Source organism: Grus americana, chromosome Z, assembly GCF_028858705.1.
Source record: "Grus americana isolate bGruAme1 chromosome Z, bGruAme1.mat, whole genome shotgun sequence".
Classification (NCBI taxonomy): domain Eukaryota; kingdom Metazoa; phylum Chordata; class Aves; order Gruiformes; family Gruidae; genus Grus; species Grus americana.
Window position 1 is genome coordinate 41660393 of NC_072891.1, and position 16957 is coordinate 41677349.

Here is a 16957-nt window from a genome sequence, read left to right on the forward strand (position 1 = left end):
AAGGAAAAACAAACATCAGAAAGCAAGAAAAGTAGACAGAAAAAATCCAAACCCAAGAAAAGCTGCCGCAACTACTCTGAGGGAAGCAGGGTGGACTGCTACAATGTCAGCTACCTTTTTGAGGATTTGTTTTTGAACTCTCTGGGAGGCATTCAAGCACTACAGCACTTGGTAACATTGCAGAACTAGCATGAATGGACAAACAAGGTGACATGTTTGCTTTTGAAAACCAGAGCTTTAGAATAGAGAATGAAATCTAGGAGAAATGAACAGAACTGGTGTGAGTAGACCCAACTGCACTCACACCTGTAGTTTAATCAAGGCATTTAGACTTTGTTGTGCAGTTGCATAAAAGAAATATCTTTGCACACACACAACCCCCCCCCCCACTATTAAAATGCAGATTCTTGCTCCATGGTACATGTAAGCATCTCCAGGTTAAATATGGCTTATATGAATTTTTCTGTCAGTCAGCTCTGACATTTTCCTGCCATGTATTGGCAGATCGGCTCCAGTACCTTCAATCAGATCAAAAGAATGTATGTATTTCAGACTCAGATTTTTATGCTGCTCTTTAAGAGGCTTACACAATAAAGCATGAAGGGTTTAATTTATTTTGATATATGTTAGAAAATTATTTTTTTATTTCTTTCTTCTCACATTTATTCCCTGGGCACTACAGAGTATAAAACCAATATTTTATATGTATAGGACCATAGGTACTCACGCTAATTCAAAGAGAGGATGCCTCAAGTACAAAGTGAGAAATCAGGATTTTACAATTCCTGCCTTCTTGCTAGCATTATATAGCATATGTATTTGCAGTACGTACACACACTATATATGTATAAACATTTATGACTTGCTTAGCTGGATCATACCCACCCAACCTTTTCAATGTGTTATTTTCAAAGTGTCCTATTAAAGCCTGTTGGCCAGCTTCACATTTCCTGCTCACAGAACCCAAGCCAGCAATCTATGCCAGACTGCAGTTAGCTAATTCAAAAAGAACTTGCAAAAACCATTACACAAACCAAGAGATGAAAATCTCAGCCTTTTTATTGTCCTGATGAAAAAAAAAAAGTTATCAAAATTAAAATGTGTCAGATGGATTTTATATTGTTTTCAAAGCCTTGGGATTAATGTTCATAGTAAGAAGAAAGATGAAGGACATAGGTAATCAGGTATTTTAGCACAATTTTTTTATGGCTGCAAAATCTTTGTGACCTTCAAGACTCCCTGGCCAAAGCAGCATAATGACCATCCGGCTGACTTTACTGGCCATTAAGGAGCTGCCAGGAGACTGTTTACTGTTTCCACAGGCACTGACCCAATCTACAGGTCACACCCGGTAACCAAGACCTTCATCAGCCAACTACTGTGCATGCCTACAACTTCTTATCATGCGGGTCTAGACATGATGCATCTCAGAAAACAATATGATAGGCACATCTGTATCAGAGGAAAGGTGGTAGCCCTATCTTATTTTGAGACCACCTCACTCCATTAAAAGACTGCGGTTTTCACTTGCTTATAACATTGCCAAAACACAATGATTTCAGCTCAGACTTTCCATGCTGGGTCCTTGCTTCAGGCTTGTTTTGGAAGATTTAAGCCAAAACAGTTCCATCATTTCCGAGAACAAGGCTAGGAAAAAAGGTTTTATTTTGCCCCTATTTTAAAAATTCTTTGAAAAGCTTGGTCACTCCTAGACTTTGGAGCAGGAGCATGAAATGTGTCGAAGTTTGGTCTTTGTGCCAGAACTATGCTTTATGTCATTAGTTTTTGAAAACCTAAAATTTGTAAGAACTAGGACAAGCAGGGTAGACAGATTGGGACATGAACAAGATCTGAGGAAAAAAATGGGACTGGCCAGAGCTGAGGAACCAGGATGAAGATGGGGAATGTGGTGGGGGGGGGATTGCTGACTATGAGGCAGGATAGATAAGACAAAGATGTATCAGTGAGGAGCCAACAGACACAAGTACAGGTTGGAGGAGACAGGATAAGAGATGCTGAGCTTCAGTGAGCTTGTTTCTCTCATGTTTCTCTATACTGCCTCCCTCCAGAGCCTGAAGGGCTTGGTCTTGCTGGCTCCCACCACTCCTTGCTGTCAGGCAAAACGTGCTCTGATGCACCTCTACTGCTGGCCTACATGGAAGACAGACATTGAAATGAGTGTTACTTGTCAACTGTTTCACGAGGTGCTAGGCAGACTTTTTTACGGATAACAAACCTACGTGCTCATACAATGCCCCACAGTCCCTTGTTTCCTTCTGTTGGCTTGGAAAAAAAAAGAACAAACAAAATAAAGCATGAAAGGACTTTTTAAAGTATTAAGATTGAAGAACTGGGCATGAGATTGCAAGGAAAGCCAGAATCGAGTTCACAGTGCAACTTCATTCAAGCCTGTTTGTAGATACTACATGCAGATAACCTGTAACTGCACCAGTTTTTCACCCTTGCCTTATGGCAAGCAGACGCATGCTTAAATTTTGGCACCATCTGCCTTTCGTATGCTACATTCTTGGCCTTAAACATACTACCTTGATATACTTTTCTGTATCAACATGTCCATTTGCCTCTGCTTCAGAACTTCACCCATTGTCTACCATGTACTAATTATCTAAGGAAAACTTTATAAACTGATGGTGTACATACATACACAGCTATCATGAAAACCATAAAACCACTATACAATGTTCATAGCTTGCGCATGATTTATTATGTACCAATGGCATCTACTACATATTCAAAGCTGCAACTCAATCCCTATTCTAAACCTAATTTAATCTTCCAATTCAGGAAAAAAGTGTGAGAGAATAGGTTTAAACCAAGGCTAAGGTAGAACTTCATTCCTGCCTCTGCCCGATTACATAGTTATTTGGCTAAAGGGTGTCTGAGTTATGATATGCTGTACACATGCTGAGTTCTCTAAAGCCCAATAAATCTCACTTTTTGTGATATTTGAGGAATGCCTCCTCAACAGAAACGTTTGCAACTTGTTTCCATGGGAAGGAAGGCTTTTCCATCACAGGACTCAAAGGACCCACTGAAGGTTTTGAGAATTGCTGGAGGCCAGCAAACCCTCCTGCTGCAGGGCATGGGGTTTCTTCCCTCCTGCAGACCTTTGGGCTCAGAAGCAGCGAGGATATTCCTTTCACTTCTTTCTCCTCCTCTGTCCTGCTGTCCCCATCTGTTACTGCCTACAGACTGGTAACTACAGACACGAAAGCTGCGATTCAGTAAAGGCTTTCCATCCCAGGCAAACTTCTTCACAAGTGTTTTAGATATACTAATTTCTAGGAAAACATAAAAATAGTTCTTAATAAATTCATGTTGGAAAAGATTTTCCATGTAAATGTCAGATGCTAAAAAACTACCATCTCCAAGGCTATAAACCACTTTTTAACAGTCATGCTCAGCTGTCATCACTACTTATACAGTGTATTACGCTGCACAAGCTACTGAACCTAATTTTTAGAATAAAGAAATATGTAAACAGGACATGGCAAAAGTATGTTATAAGCTTGTCTTTTTAACCAATACCTTTTCATAATTAAAAAACCAGAAAAATACTTTTCTGCAAATATTTTGGGATGATACTATGAAAGATTTCTATCATGCACTTGCTGGGCAGTAATGAAATTTGTTGGGTTTTTTTTTTCTGCATCAGTTGAAATGGAATAAGAAATACTGTTACATTTTACTTGGAAAAATATATGCATAAAAATCTCATCATTTTTTTAAGGTATCAGATACCTCAGAGAAAACACTAGCCAACAATGAGGACTAAAATTTTCAGTGTAAATTTCCTTTTTAACACAGGTAACTTTTTTTTTGTGAACTTTTTCTTTTACAGTGTATTTACGTCCAGGCAAAGCTTCTTTTTTTTTTTTTTTCAAGAAAAGTTAAACTCAATAACTACTGCATTTCAAAAATTACCTTATAGTGGGGAAATGCTTAAGATGTTTGTCTATACTTTAGAAATACTTGAGTTACTGAGACAAGCTTTCATCCATATGTTCATAGTACTATCATACGCTGAAAAAAAGCTGGATATATCTCAGTGTCATCAAGTAGTGATCCATCTGGTCCACCTCAGATGACTTGGAGATAGTGAAAACCCACTACAGAAATCAGGATAACTGCAGGAGTAGTGCTTACGCAAATCTGTGTAAAAGTCAGTCTTTGTAAAAAGAGTGGAAATAAGGAGTAACAGCAGCTTGAGGACTTACTCAGGAGGTGATCTGAAATACTATGTTATTCTTATTAACTTGCTGAGGTAAGAAATTTACCTCTCCAACCAGCCATTGCAAAGTCTTCAAGTCCATTGCTCTAAATTATACTGACTTCTGATTTCATATTTTAACACAGTGGTTGAGTTTTAGGATCAGCTCCCCATTTTGACCAGAACTTACCAGTACTGACTTTTTAGATTAATTAGAATCTGTAATTGAGTAGGGTGAAGGGAATCACATAGGAAACAAACAAACAAAAATGAGTGAATGTGGAGCCCACTGAGACACCAAGACACAACCAGCTCTTGTTATAGCTCTTCAAGTGAAATCCCTGTGAATACTGTGACTGCAGGTGAGGACACCAGGGCAGCAACAGTGCCCCGTTCCCGGTAAGAAGCCCCTTTACTGAGGCTCCCATGAGAGCCCCACTGCGAAGAAATACTCTACTCCCCCTTGTGCTGCGTGGGGACCTTTATTTTGTTTTGCAGGTATAGCTCACTCAGGATTAATCCTCAGATAACAAAGATAACCCTGGGAGGAGAAGGAAAGGAAAATCTGCATGTATACTTCGGTAGACTTGAAGAGTCGGCTCTTACCTTGCAAGGCATAGGTTTTTTGAAGGAGATTTCAGCTTGAGTCCAAACTCCCTTTGGAGAGTCCAAGACGGACCAGATTTTCTCTTGAACCACATGATTCTCCTCAAAGATATAAACAGCAAGTGTGCCGCTCATTTTGAAAAACCCATATAAGGCATAATAAAAACGCAGACAAAACTGCAAGTTTCCTGGCAGGGTCGGGCCATACAGACGTCCAATGTACCCAGGCTGTGATGTAAATTTTGTGTTCGCCAGCAAGTAATAACCTGCAAGACAGTGCAATCATTGAGTATTTCTAATAAGCAATTAGCACAACTGATTTGCTATTAAAGCAGCTTCCGTTGTAGAAGACTTTGTTTATAAAAACAGTTTCTACTGGCAGGGAACAGATTATCACACTCTGTTTGAAAGGAAATACGAGTTTTTCTAAAAGCATCCCAGCTACTTCAAGCTACACTGGCACATGGCTAAGTTACCAGAAATACACAGTTTTCAGATTTACACTGAAAAATTCTCTGGCCTGCTGGCCTCACTGGAAACCTGGCCGTTTCAGGGGTACAACTCTGAGACCAAAGAATGAAGAACGGGGCACAAGGCATATAATTCCCTGCACTGAGTATAAAGAAGCAAGACTTTGGCACATATAATTAAGATCTATGAATACTCTACACAAAGGGATGTGTGAGAAGCACTACAACAGTTTGAAAGATATTTTCAGAACTTACTAGCATGCCTTTCACTATGTGGCTTCACTACACAACATTTTACAGTTTTCCCTTAAAAATCCCAAATATCCTAAGCCTGGAAGAGCTAAAAGCCCACCACTCCTCTATATTAAAAGCTATGCATTAAGCTACTGTTATATTTGCTTGCATGTTTTTGTGGAATCATCCCTTCATTGACCACAGATCAGTGTAGCCCAGTGAAGTTACTCTGATTTATGGCCCTGCATGACTGTTTGGTAGGTTACCTTCCTCTTTTACTCGTGGGGAGGCACAGCCAGAGAGTCTCAGCTAGGACAGAGTGGCATACACTGATTTTTCATGGTAGGGGGTTGCAGTAAGGCAATCTAACCAGTGTGACAGGGACATTATTTAACAGAGTGAACAATGATACAACAGTTAACCTTTGTATCCAGTTTGACTCTTCCAGTGAAAAGGAGTTTTGATTTACCAAACCCGGTAGTGTGATCTCCTGCTCTGTAAACGTTACGCTTCACTTTCACTCTGCTCCATCCTGGGCCATCCTTGTGATCCTGGTAAAAATTACACAGATCTTCCTCAAAATTGCAGCCTGCATCAGCAGGATTGAAAGGAATTCCTAAAAGATAGATGGATATGTTCTGTTAGGAAGAGCACAGTATAATAAGCACAGGTATTTGAAGCACAAGGATGCCAAAGAACACTCTGTTTCATCTTTCTTTGCATTACAGAAGCTGAGCACATTACAGAAGATTTTATACATATATACTGCAAAGTCACACTGATATCAAACTATTGATTTTCTAGCACAAGTGGGTGTTACTGTCTTATATTTTTGCTGGGGCAGGGAAACCTTCTTCACAGTCCATACAAAACCCAAATAAGCTGCAGACATTAAGAAAAGATTCCTCCTTCAGGACATAACACACAAAGACATTGAGACCATTTGTTTTCGTCCTGCTCCTTCATTCAAAAAATATTTGGACAAAATGAGTGTGAGTGTGCGCCTGTGTGCATATGGTTGTCCTGTTTTCAGTTTCCAAGGGGATAGCTTTCTAACACCAACATTTAATATTCTTTTAAAGAGTACTTTTCTCAAAACCTTTTTGTAGTAATGTATAGTGTGTGCGTGCATATACATTCCATTAAGCACATAAGTCAAACAGCTTTTGGTTCATGTACCACCTCATGGCAGCTGACCTTGGAGCTATGCCTCGCTCATTTTAGCACTGGAGCAAGGAAAGCTGCACCATTTATAGCCAAGTTGGTTAAAAGCTTAGCTAAACCCCCCAGCCCTGCTGATGGCTCCTTCTTGACCTGTGATGTGGAATTCATGGGTCAGCATTTGCTTTAGTCTGAAAACATGTCCCTGGAGATGGGGAGCTTTTAAGTAAAGTAAAACATTTCGACTTCTTTAAAAGCCTCCTCAGTCACTTGTACCATATGCTGGCAGAAGGAGGGGCACCACCTGAAGCCATCATGCAATTTTCAGCTACGTCAGGAGCCAGGACACTGTGAACATCACTCTAAAGCAACACACATGACCCTTCTGCACGGAGGCTAAGAGGGACTCCCTGGCAAGGGCAGGGACACAGGCAGTCAGCTTCAGGAGAAGCAAAATTTTGGCTTAGGAGAGATGCCTGCAGTATTTTCAGCCTCAAATAAGCCAGATTTAAGCACTGCCTGGGTGTCTTTTGCTGCCTACAGAGAAAAAAGTGGCAGCCCTGGCCTCCCTCTGCTGCTTTCCTAACTAAAGAAAACACAGTTAGAGCACTACCAGGTACATGCAGCATTAAACCCACCTTTTGATTTGTTCATTTAATACTCTGGTACCTTTTGCCTCCCTTTGGCTAACATTGAGACCTTTGTTGACCAACACTTCCAGAAAAATATGGAAAAAACTTAATGCTGTAATATACACTGCTGTGGCTGAATGCAAGCAGAATGAAAACATCAAATGATTTGTATTAATTTCTCAAACAGAAAAAAATCCCCCAAACACCAAAACTTCAAAATCAGAGTTAGTTAGCAAGCAAAGCTCTAGCTGAACCTATCAAATTTAGGGGTCAAAGTATATCTGAACTTGGGCCATGATAGCGTGACTAAATCGGGGTTGGGGCAGAAAATACTATAAAATTTATCTCAGACCTCAACACATACAAGGCATCTGAAAGTTAAAATGGAAAACACAGCTGAGCACACAGCTCCAATCCATGGCACTCTGCAAACATAACTCATGATTTTTGTTGCAAAACAAAGCAAAAACAGAACAGGCATTGAGGAGTTAGTGAAACAACTAGATTTATTCACCCAAGAGTGGAGGATTTATATCTGGAGTATACTTCCTATTGACATTTGAGCAGTGCAGGTAAAGCTAGCAGAGACTCCAAGCAGATTAAAAAGGGCAAAAAAAAAAAAAATCTTTTTCCTTGATCACTTCAAAACATTAGTCAAAAATTCAAACTTGTAACTGAAAGAACAGGTGGGCTCAGTGGGAAACTACTACCCTACTTTTGACTATTGCTAAGCACTACAGTAAAACCCAAGCAACCAATACACAGCTATTCAGGAGGCGGTGTTCTCAAATGACAAGGTCCATGGTCCCAAGTGCCTCTACAGCAGGGGTCATGTGGATTCAGCTGACTACTGCTGCTATGATAACCTAATAACACGCCACTCTCTGAGATAAATAATACCTCCTGGAAGAGTGAAGATATGAAGGCAAGGCTCCTGTTTTGGCTCTGAAGAACACCTCAGGGTACGTGACATGGAAGAAGATATACCAAACATTGGCAATAATGAAAAGCCCAGGACATTTGCTTCCTCATACCATCACACCTGGGGAAATCCCCCTGTCTTTCTGCGGCAGGCCTGCAAATGGTAATTTCTTCAAAAGCTGGGAAGATGCAAATACAGCATTCAGTCCAGTGCTCCAGTTGCAGATCCCTGAGGCAAGGTCTTTGGAGAGGAATTATTAAGGACTGGTTTCTGGATCAAATGAATGGCATTAGTGTTTATCCGCAGTTTTGTTGCCAGGAGGAAGAGGAGCCCAGAGGCTGTAGTCAGTGGAGAAGGTAGCATCTGCACATCACTACCAAATATTGCAAGTACTGACAGACGGCTCAGAGGGGCAAAGCAAAAGGGGAAAACAAGGAAGGTAAATAGCAATAATAACTCCTACCTGTTTGATTGCTGCAGTAAACCGGAGAGAAAGAAATGTCATCAAGGGCAACATAACCTCCCTTGGCGCTATTGAAAGCAACTTCAAATATTACCTGGAAATTATAATAATTTGTTATTCATCTACCATATACACAACAGTAATTTTTGTACACATCTTTGTGTTACAGAATTCTGATTGGATGTCTCAGACTGACTCCAGGGCATCTCAGAGAGCACTGCAGGTGTTGAGCCAAATTAAATTATATCAATAGTTAGAGATATAAATCAGAGCTGACCCTGGTGCCAGATCTGTGTCCACTCAAGGTCAAGGAAAGATCAAGGGGAGCATAGCTCTTTGGGTGCTTTATGAAGCATCAGTTTTAAAGATGCAGTAAAACTATTGTCATAATACAATATAAAGCCAGTATTCAGAGTCATCACTCTGTATTCACTATAACTCCTAAGCTGCCTAATTATTATTATATCTAGTATCTACCTGGATCAAAAGCAAAAAACAAACTGCATGGATTACTCTGTGTGAACTGTGCCTGTGATACTAAGTTTCCTCTAAACATCCTCAGACACTGAACCCTATGCCTTGGCATCAGCTGGCATTTCCTTAAAAAAAAAAATCAGTTAAGAACAAGAAAAGCTATTGCTGTGTTTTGTTTACCACAAAATCAAGCAACTTTTGTACTCAGCCACTCCCAAGAGACATCATTTCCTCAAGTAAGTGGAGGACAGTCCATAACACTTGAGGAAGTGTCTTAAAATTTATCTTTAGTATCAAAGCTCTGAGTTACAGGAAAACTTAGAGAAAAGGTCTGAATCACAAGACAACCCCAGGGACAAAACAAGGACATAAGGACAAATGCTTCCAGAGTGAGATCCTGTTCAGTGAAAGCAATGCCTGTGATGTCTTGCCTATGGATGGGAGCCAAACGCAGAGCGCTGTGAAAGAATCCTGAAAGACCTCCTTTAGACGGATGAAACACAAGAAAGACCTTCTTGAAGCAACTGAAGAAATTATATGCAAGGTTATTCTTGTTTCTATAAAGTGATCTCTAAAATAATTAATATGTTGGATTACATAAAAACTCCTGGAGCAGAAGAAAGGCCCATCTAGCCCAGCATCTTGTTTCCAAAAGAGGTCACCTACAGAAAGAACTGAAGATGACAACAGGCTTTCAGTTATTCTTTCCTCACATTTCATTCTTGATGTATTCCTTCTTTTCCATTAATTTGTCTAATCAGTTTTTGAACTGATCAGAATGATGGTATCCATATGCAATTGAGTTCTGCAGTTAGGTGATGTAGGAAGAAATCCTCCCCTTTGGTTTATTTTAAAACTGTTATCTGATGAATAAGAAGTTGGAACAGCAATGCAAATTTTGAGAAAAAGGGGACAGTTCATCTTTTCTGTATCATTCATGATTTTTGTGAACCTCTACTATATTCTACTTCAGTCATTGTTGTTATTTCATTAACATAACTTCTCCATATTTTCGATTATCTTCATCTCCCTCTTGTAGTTCTAGGATATCCTTTTTAAACTGAGAAGGTTGAAGTTGCATAGTCTGCCAAACAGAGGGTTACCCTGTGTATTCATACAGTGGTATGACATCCTCTGTTTTGCTGTTTATTCCTGTATAGATAATTTCCAACATTCTGGGTGGTTTTATGAATGCCACTAAGAACTGAGATGATATTTTTCCAAAACTACCCACAATAACACCAAGCTTTAAGTGATCATTAATCAAATTCCATCTATAATGCTAGGAGTGTTTTTCTCCTTGCATGCTACTTAATATTTATCAAATAAGTAATTCACTTACCATTCAGTATTATGAGACCTTATCAGATCTAAACTCCTCTTCCATACCATTTGAAGGCTGACAATTTCAACAGATGACTTGGTCACTGACTTTACAGAGTATAAAAGGACTATGTAACATCTGATGAAAATTAGCTTTACACCTAATAATTTCTGAAAATCTGCAGGCTTACAGTGAATTAACAAATGCCTTATGGGAAGTTAAAGAAAGCAGAATTAAAGCTGGTTTGTTTGTAATCCTAATATTATAAGTATATATATAGATAATATATATCTATCAAATACATCTATCAAGTACATATGTGTATAAATAATACACACACACTTTATTTCAGTCTTCTAAGATACTTATATACATATTAGAATAATATATATTTTAGATCTATATAAAGATATAATGTATATGTGTGCATCTGTATATATACCATATATATCATATATAACCACACATATACATATATATGTCTGTGTGTGTGTATATATATATACAAAATGTTTATTCCAACCTTCTATGGTTTGGGATTTTTTTTAGTAAACACTAGGAATAAAAAAAAATTAATTTCTTCCTGATACTCTTGAAATTAGTTACAGTAACCATAGAGAGCTGGCTTTCATATTTAAGGACTATTAGGACCCAAGTCTAGACTCTTTCTCATGAAAGCACAGACAGACTGAATTGCAGGATTGTATATGGTAGAGAAAAGAGCTAGAATATTTTTTAAGTTTTTCTTTTGCATTGGGAGGCATGCATTATTTTATGATCCTTGAAAAAGGATCATCATGTCACAGAAATATGAGACTGAGAGAAAATTGACATTATTTAGTAGGAACGGAGGGATCTCACATTAGTAGGACTCTACAACACCCCAAGGTGGTCTGTTCAAGCACCTCACCACCTGACTTCATCTTGGCTGAAAATCAAACACCCGTATGGAAAGTGATTCCTCCTTGACCCTTATGCAATGGACAAAGGAAACAACAGATTGCCAGCGTATTTAAAACCATCTCTCAGATACTGGACAGCCGCTTCCATGCTCCCAACTTGGCCTGAGTTGGCACTGATGTCTGATGCAACCTGGAAGTCATAGCTGGACTGTACAGGAATGATTGCTTTACCTCCATGGGGTACGGTGCATTAAAGTCAACTTCTGCTAGCGCCCAGTCTGCACTCAGTGCACTGTCTGTTTTCCAGATCTCTTCATAAAAGCCACTCGTGTCTCTCAAGTAAACAGTAAAAACAATGCTGCTCTCCTGCTTAAGTTGATAATAAAAAGATAAGCAGCCAGACACTGGGGCCGTGGTCTTCGGTGAGATCAGCTGGGCCACTTCCTGAAAATGTTTGACGTAAACAGAGTCCACATACATGTAGTGACCTAAAGGTATAAAAGAAACTTCGTATAAGGACACCCTTTAAAGGACATCACTTACTTACAAGAAGATGTCAAGATATGGGCAGGGACTAGATATGTGTCTCTATGACCTGGACAATAATGGTGGGTTCCTAGGAAATTTTAGTAATTCTAAGAAATTTTTTCCTCTCCTTTCCTCCTATGTACAACCCAAAGTTGGTTGGCTAAGATACCACAGGCAAAAAAGTCAGTCTCAGCTCTTTCTTAAGTTTTTATTTGAGACCTGTCTAGTAAAGAAAGTAATAAACTGTCTGAAATTTGGGAACCATTCTTAAATGGATAAATGTGTGACAACTGAGTAAATTCCCTGCCCCCCAATAGCTCAGTATAGTATTCAGTCTTTTTCCAAGTGCAACTTCTTTTACTGAGGCAACCTAAGTAAATGAACAAGACTGTAAACCATGTCTTTCCTTATGTTTTACTCAGCAGTTTATTTAATGTATCAAATAAATTGGCAAATAACCTTTATTCTGCACACTTCACTGCCTGTATTATTGTGCTTGGTCTATCTAGGGTTTGGTTTCTAAATGCTTTATCTTTACTGAAGAGATTGGTTTCTTTGTAAAATCCTTAAAAAAGACTTTTAGGAGATGTTCATATACAGAAAAATGTATAAGTAGATTCCCTCCCCCTCAACAGCCAATATGACCTGCAGGATTTTCAAAGGGTACAGCTTCTCAAATTTTGATTTTGGGAGAGATATCTCAATTTAAGCAGGACACATCCATGTGCACAGATATGCTGTGCATCTGTACTTTTCCTTCTTCTACACTCCCAGAAACACAGCATCAAAGATCATCAGTTGATGAATGGAAAAATGGCTCTTCACAAGTAGAAAACTTACAGAAGAATGAAGTGCCAAACTGACAGGGTACTTTAGCCTGGAGATTGCAAAGTGTGCTGTTAGGTTTCTATCTACACCACTACGTTAATTACTAATAGCATTCTCAAACCTGGAGTTGTCACTTCTTGCCTCATTCCAGTGGGAGGAGGGGAAAGGGCTCACCTGGCTTTGGGTCTCCTCCTCCAGCCTCCCCACTGCCAGGGGACTTGTGACACTTCAGCAGTACTGGCCTGGGAAGTTCTGGGCTTTGTTTTTCCTCTGCAGTTTTACCACATTTCATAGCTTAATTACAATCTCCCTGACAAACAGTTGATATACCTTCATAGCACACTTCTGTGACTCTTGGCTTCTTGGGGTCTTCTCAGTCTTCTGGGGTAAGGAGTGAGGGTTTGGTGTGAAAAAGAAACAGTATGGCTACAAGAAAACAGATCCCTCCCAGTTGGTGGCATTTGCTATCACATTCAGTACTTGTTAGTATGTAGAGCCGCTGTCTGCCATTGAAGTTGTGGTGAGTTAAACTGCCATCAAAATTTTACCAGCATTTAGGTGACATGGGATTATGCAGGGCTGGACTGACACTCTGTACTCAACTCACACAATTGTGAAATAAAAAAAAAAAGGCACAGCGGCATGAGTTAAGGAAAGAGGATCAACCCTGCTTTTCATGATGCAATTTCTTGCACTGTCACAAGCATCACGTTGTCTGAGACAGAGTGTGCTGCAGCAGCCAGGTCTCCTGACCATCGCCTGCTGTGGTACTTCATGCAACACTATATCAAAGGCTAAAGATATCCCCCAACCCTTCTCTGTGACTACATAAAACGTTCTCCTCTCAGCAAGGTGGCTGGCACAATCATTTCAAAAAGGGAAAGTGCTGAAAATCCTTTAAGCCTTTACAGCATTCTGCCTCTGATGGACAGTATTAACAGCACTACATTTGACTGAAACAAAATTCCTAAGCCCTGTGCAATTTAACCAAATGTGTTTTAATCCTTTAGCTTTGCTACACAACTTTCCCAATAGCCACTGGAAAGAAAACCTCTGCCAAATGTTCAGAGCAGCGGTACAAGATTTTAAAATGTATTGTGGCCCATACTTTTAGAATCCACAGAATTTTCCCCCTCTCTGTCCAAAATTTTATCCTTCTTTTGAGTAATTTTAAAACCTAGCAAAGGGCATAACAACCTTATTACAAAGCTTACAGGAAATTTTGTGTGAGCTTCTGCAAATTCCCCCCATCTTTTTCTAATCCCTTTTTTGACATAAGTCATTCTTCCCCCACCCAGTGCCAGGAGAAAAGAAAGATCTCACATAACAATTTGCAGTATAAGAGTCATACATGGATCACAGACCCAAATTTTCCACTACACTTCTGTTTTACATTTGTTGCTTACCCAGTTCACTGTTTAGTGTGTGGTCTTTGGGCAGGATAGACTGAGAATTGCGAATGTTCCCTCCACCAACAAACCAGTTGACATTGGGGTTCCAGCGGTTCACAAAGCCACAAAGATGATTTTCTTCAAAGTCACATTCTGCAATTACAGACATCACCAGCTCAGTGCACACATTTTCATTACAGAAACTGGAAAAGAGGCTATTGCTAAGCACCAGCCTCATTTTACCTATGGCAGTGCAATTAACACCTACATTTATAAAACTGTACCCAGAACTTAAAAGCTTATGATTAATGGAAGCAAACTTAGCCAGAGTATTTGATCATGACTATGAAATTCTAATTTCCATCCCGTTTGGTCCAATCTATCTTTTCATTATTTGGCAATATAGGATTGCTGCAATTTAGAACCAAATAAAATAGATTTAAAATATACTGCTTCATAGTATTAAATAGTCAAAGTTCCACTTGTAAATCAGGAATGTCTAGAAGCAAAGCAGGACCAGTATTTCACAGCAGTAATGAGACAGCTTTCTTTCTTTTGCAGTGCCAAACAATTGTGACAATTCTATTGGACTCCACCAGAGCTCCCCAGAAATGCAAAGGTCTCCCAGTCCCCTAGACATTGAAATTTTTGAACTTCATTAGCGGTTTTTGGCAAATGTCATGAGGAAATAGCAGTAAGTGTAAGTATCAACAGAGTTTTGAGTCTGCAGCCTGCAAGATGCCACTGTAAGGAAGCATGAGCAGGCAGACAGCAGAAATTATGTTGCAGCTGTTATGTCTAATATTTGTAGCAGTCTAGTTCTGTGACAACATAACACTTGTTCCTGCTTGAACAATAAATAGCTTAAGAATAGAATGAATTACTGTATGTGAATTGTCTATATATATCACTGAGACAGCTGAATAAAAGCATGTACAAGTGTGTGCAAACTTAGCTTAAAAACAATGAAATATCTATATGGAGTATGACAGCCTACTTCCAATAAGGAAGAAGACATTGTCTTTTTTCTAAACTCAGACCTTTAATTCAGTTTTAAAATTGCCAAGAAGGCATATTTTTCTATGCAGAGAATATGGGAGCTGAGCAGACCGTACTTACCAATACAATATCCAGGAGTTATTTTAATTTCAAAAATTGCTATACTGGCGGATTTATCTTGTCTCATTTCACCTTCCAGTATAATCTGCACAATATAAACCAAATTGTAAATTTTAGGGTTTCAGCATTTCCATTATCACCGTGGACATTTAAACAGGATAAACAGGAGAACAAATTAAACATATGTGGAGAACTTACTGTCCTTACTGTCAGGACAGGTGCTTTTGCTGTCAGAGCTTGGCAAAATGCATTAAAGACGGAGTTAGTGCCCTTCCTTGAGGACAGAAAGCACACTGAAGGACAATGAGACAAGGCCAAAACAGCCCACACTTCATGTAAGAGTATGGAACTCCAGCTTCCTCAGCTGTGGCCACACAGGACGTTATTGCAGGAGATGCGGTCTGATGGGGTTTGGGTAGATATACTCTCCTCTCAAGATTCAGGCTGCTCTCATAAGGGCCCAGAGGACAGGAACGAGTGAGCGCAGCTGCAGACCCAAGACCTGGGAGGTCCCGTGTCCGTGAGGGGACGCTGGTAGCTCCGCATGGCTGCCAGGAGGTGAGGCACTGCCAGCGCCCAGCTCGGCCGCACCATGCGCTGCCTGGCAAGGCTACTGCCTGCTGGGCTCGGCACAGCTCTGCTCACTGGTTTTGGGGACAGAGGGGTTGACTGACGCACACAGAGGTGGAAGCCAAGAATAGGGCCCAGGGTGGAAATGTTCGAAAAGTAGTCCTTATGCCACAGCACGTGCACCAGGAAAGCCTGTAGCATCTTCCAAAATCGGGCATACCTTGTACTTCTTTGTGCTGTTCGTTAAGTCTAAACTGGCTATGAGCCAGCTATCTGAAGGCTCCTTGGCTGACCACAGCAAACGGTCAAAGCTCTCTCCTTCCTGCCTCAGGTACAGGTTGAGCCTGGCAGGATCAGGTGAAGTCTCCGAAGTCGTTGCTATCTGATAAATCAGTCTGACACAGCTCCACTCCTCAGAGTACAGCTCAGGGCTGGACAGCACTGCTTTCTCACCCTCATAGGATGTATCCACAGAAATGTAATGTCCTGGGAACAAAGGCGAGACACACATCCATATAATAAATGTTAGAGGCTTTGCTTTTGCATCACTGGATAAAAGTATTTATTTATAAAGGAATGGTTGTTCTGGGGCTAGGTCAGGAGATTGAGACCGCCACTCATTTAACCTTTTGATAGCTCACTATACCCATACAAATGCCACTTCATGTGTCTCATGCCATTTTTAGTCACAATTTTTAAATTACTGGAAATCTTCAGAGAAAGATGTTAAATCAGTGTAAAGCAGATTATTAAGACAAACAGCTATTATTTCAATTTAAGTATTTCTCTTCAAAACTGATAGCTACAACTTCCAAAGCATTTCTAGTTTTAAAGAAGAAAACTAGAAAGACACTCATAAGTAGTAAAACTAACGTGCAAATCTGCTGATTCAAAAGAAGTGCTAAATGTAAAGTTACATTTAAACATATCATCTGTCTCAATGGGATTATTTAAAAATTAATCTCCAGGTGGATATTTTAGGAGCAGGGCCTAAAATATCACCTCCTCTATAAGAACAAAAGCAAGTATGGGATGACAAGCTAAAAAGAGGAGGCCAAAAAAATGCCAAAGAAACAACATGTAGAAAAAGGAGGATAAATAA

At 39.8% G+C, this 16957-nt stretch overlaps 1 protein-coding gene across 1 annotated transcript in view; it reads right to left on the reverse strand.

Annotated features, from left to right (window-relative positions):
- The window catches only part of MAMDC2 (MAM domain containing 2), a 60749-nt gene that overhangs the window by 14123 nt on the left and 29669 nt on the right, over nucleotides 1-16957 (reverse strand). Inside the window, exons 3-9 of the mRNA XM_054809865.1 lie at nucleotides 16076-16341; nucleotides 15286-15370; nucleotides 14182-14319; nucleotides 11651-11907; nucleotides 8720-8813; nucleotides 6011-6157; nucleotides 4838-5103 (exon numbers count right to left, since the gene is read on the reverse strand). Of these exons, the coding sequence (XP_054665840.1) occupies nucleotides 4838-5103; nucleotides 6011-6157; nucleotides 8720-8813; nucleotides 11651-11907; nucleotides 14182-14319; nucleotides 15286-15370; nucleotides 16076-16341 (1253 nt within the window). The remainder of the gene's footprint in view (nucleotides 1-4837; nucleotides 5104-6010; nucleotides 6158-8719; nucleotides 8814-11650; nucleotides 11908-14181; nucleotides 14320-15285; nucleotides 15371-16075; nucleotides 16342-16957) is intronic.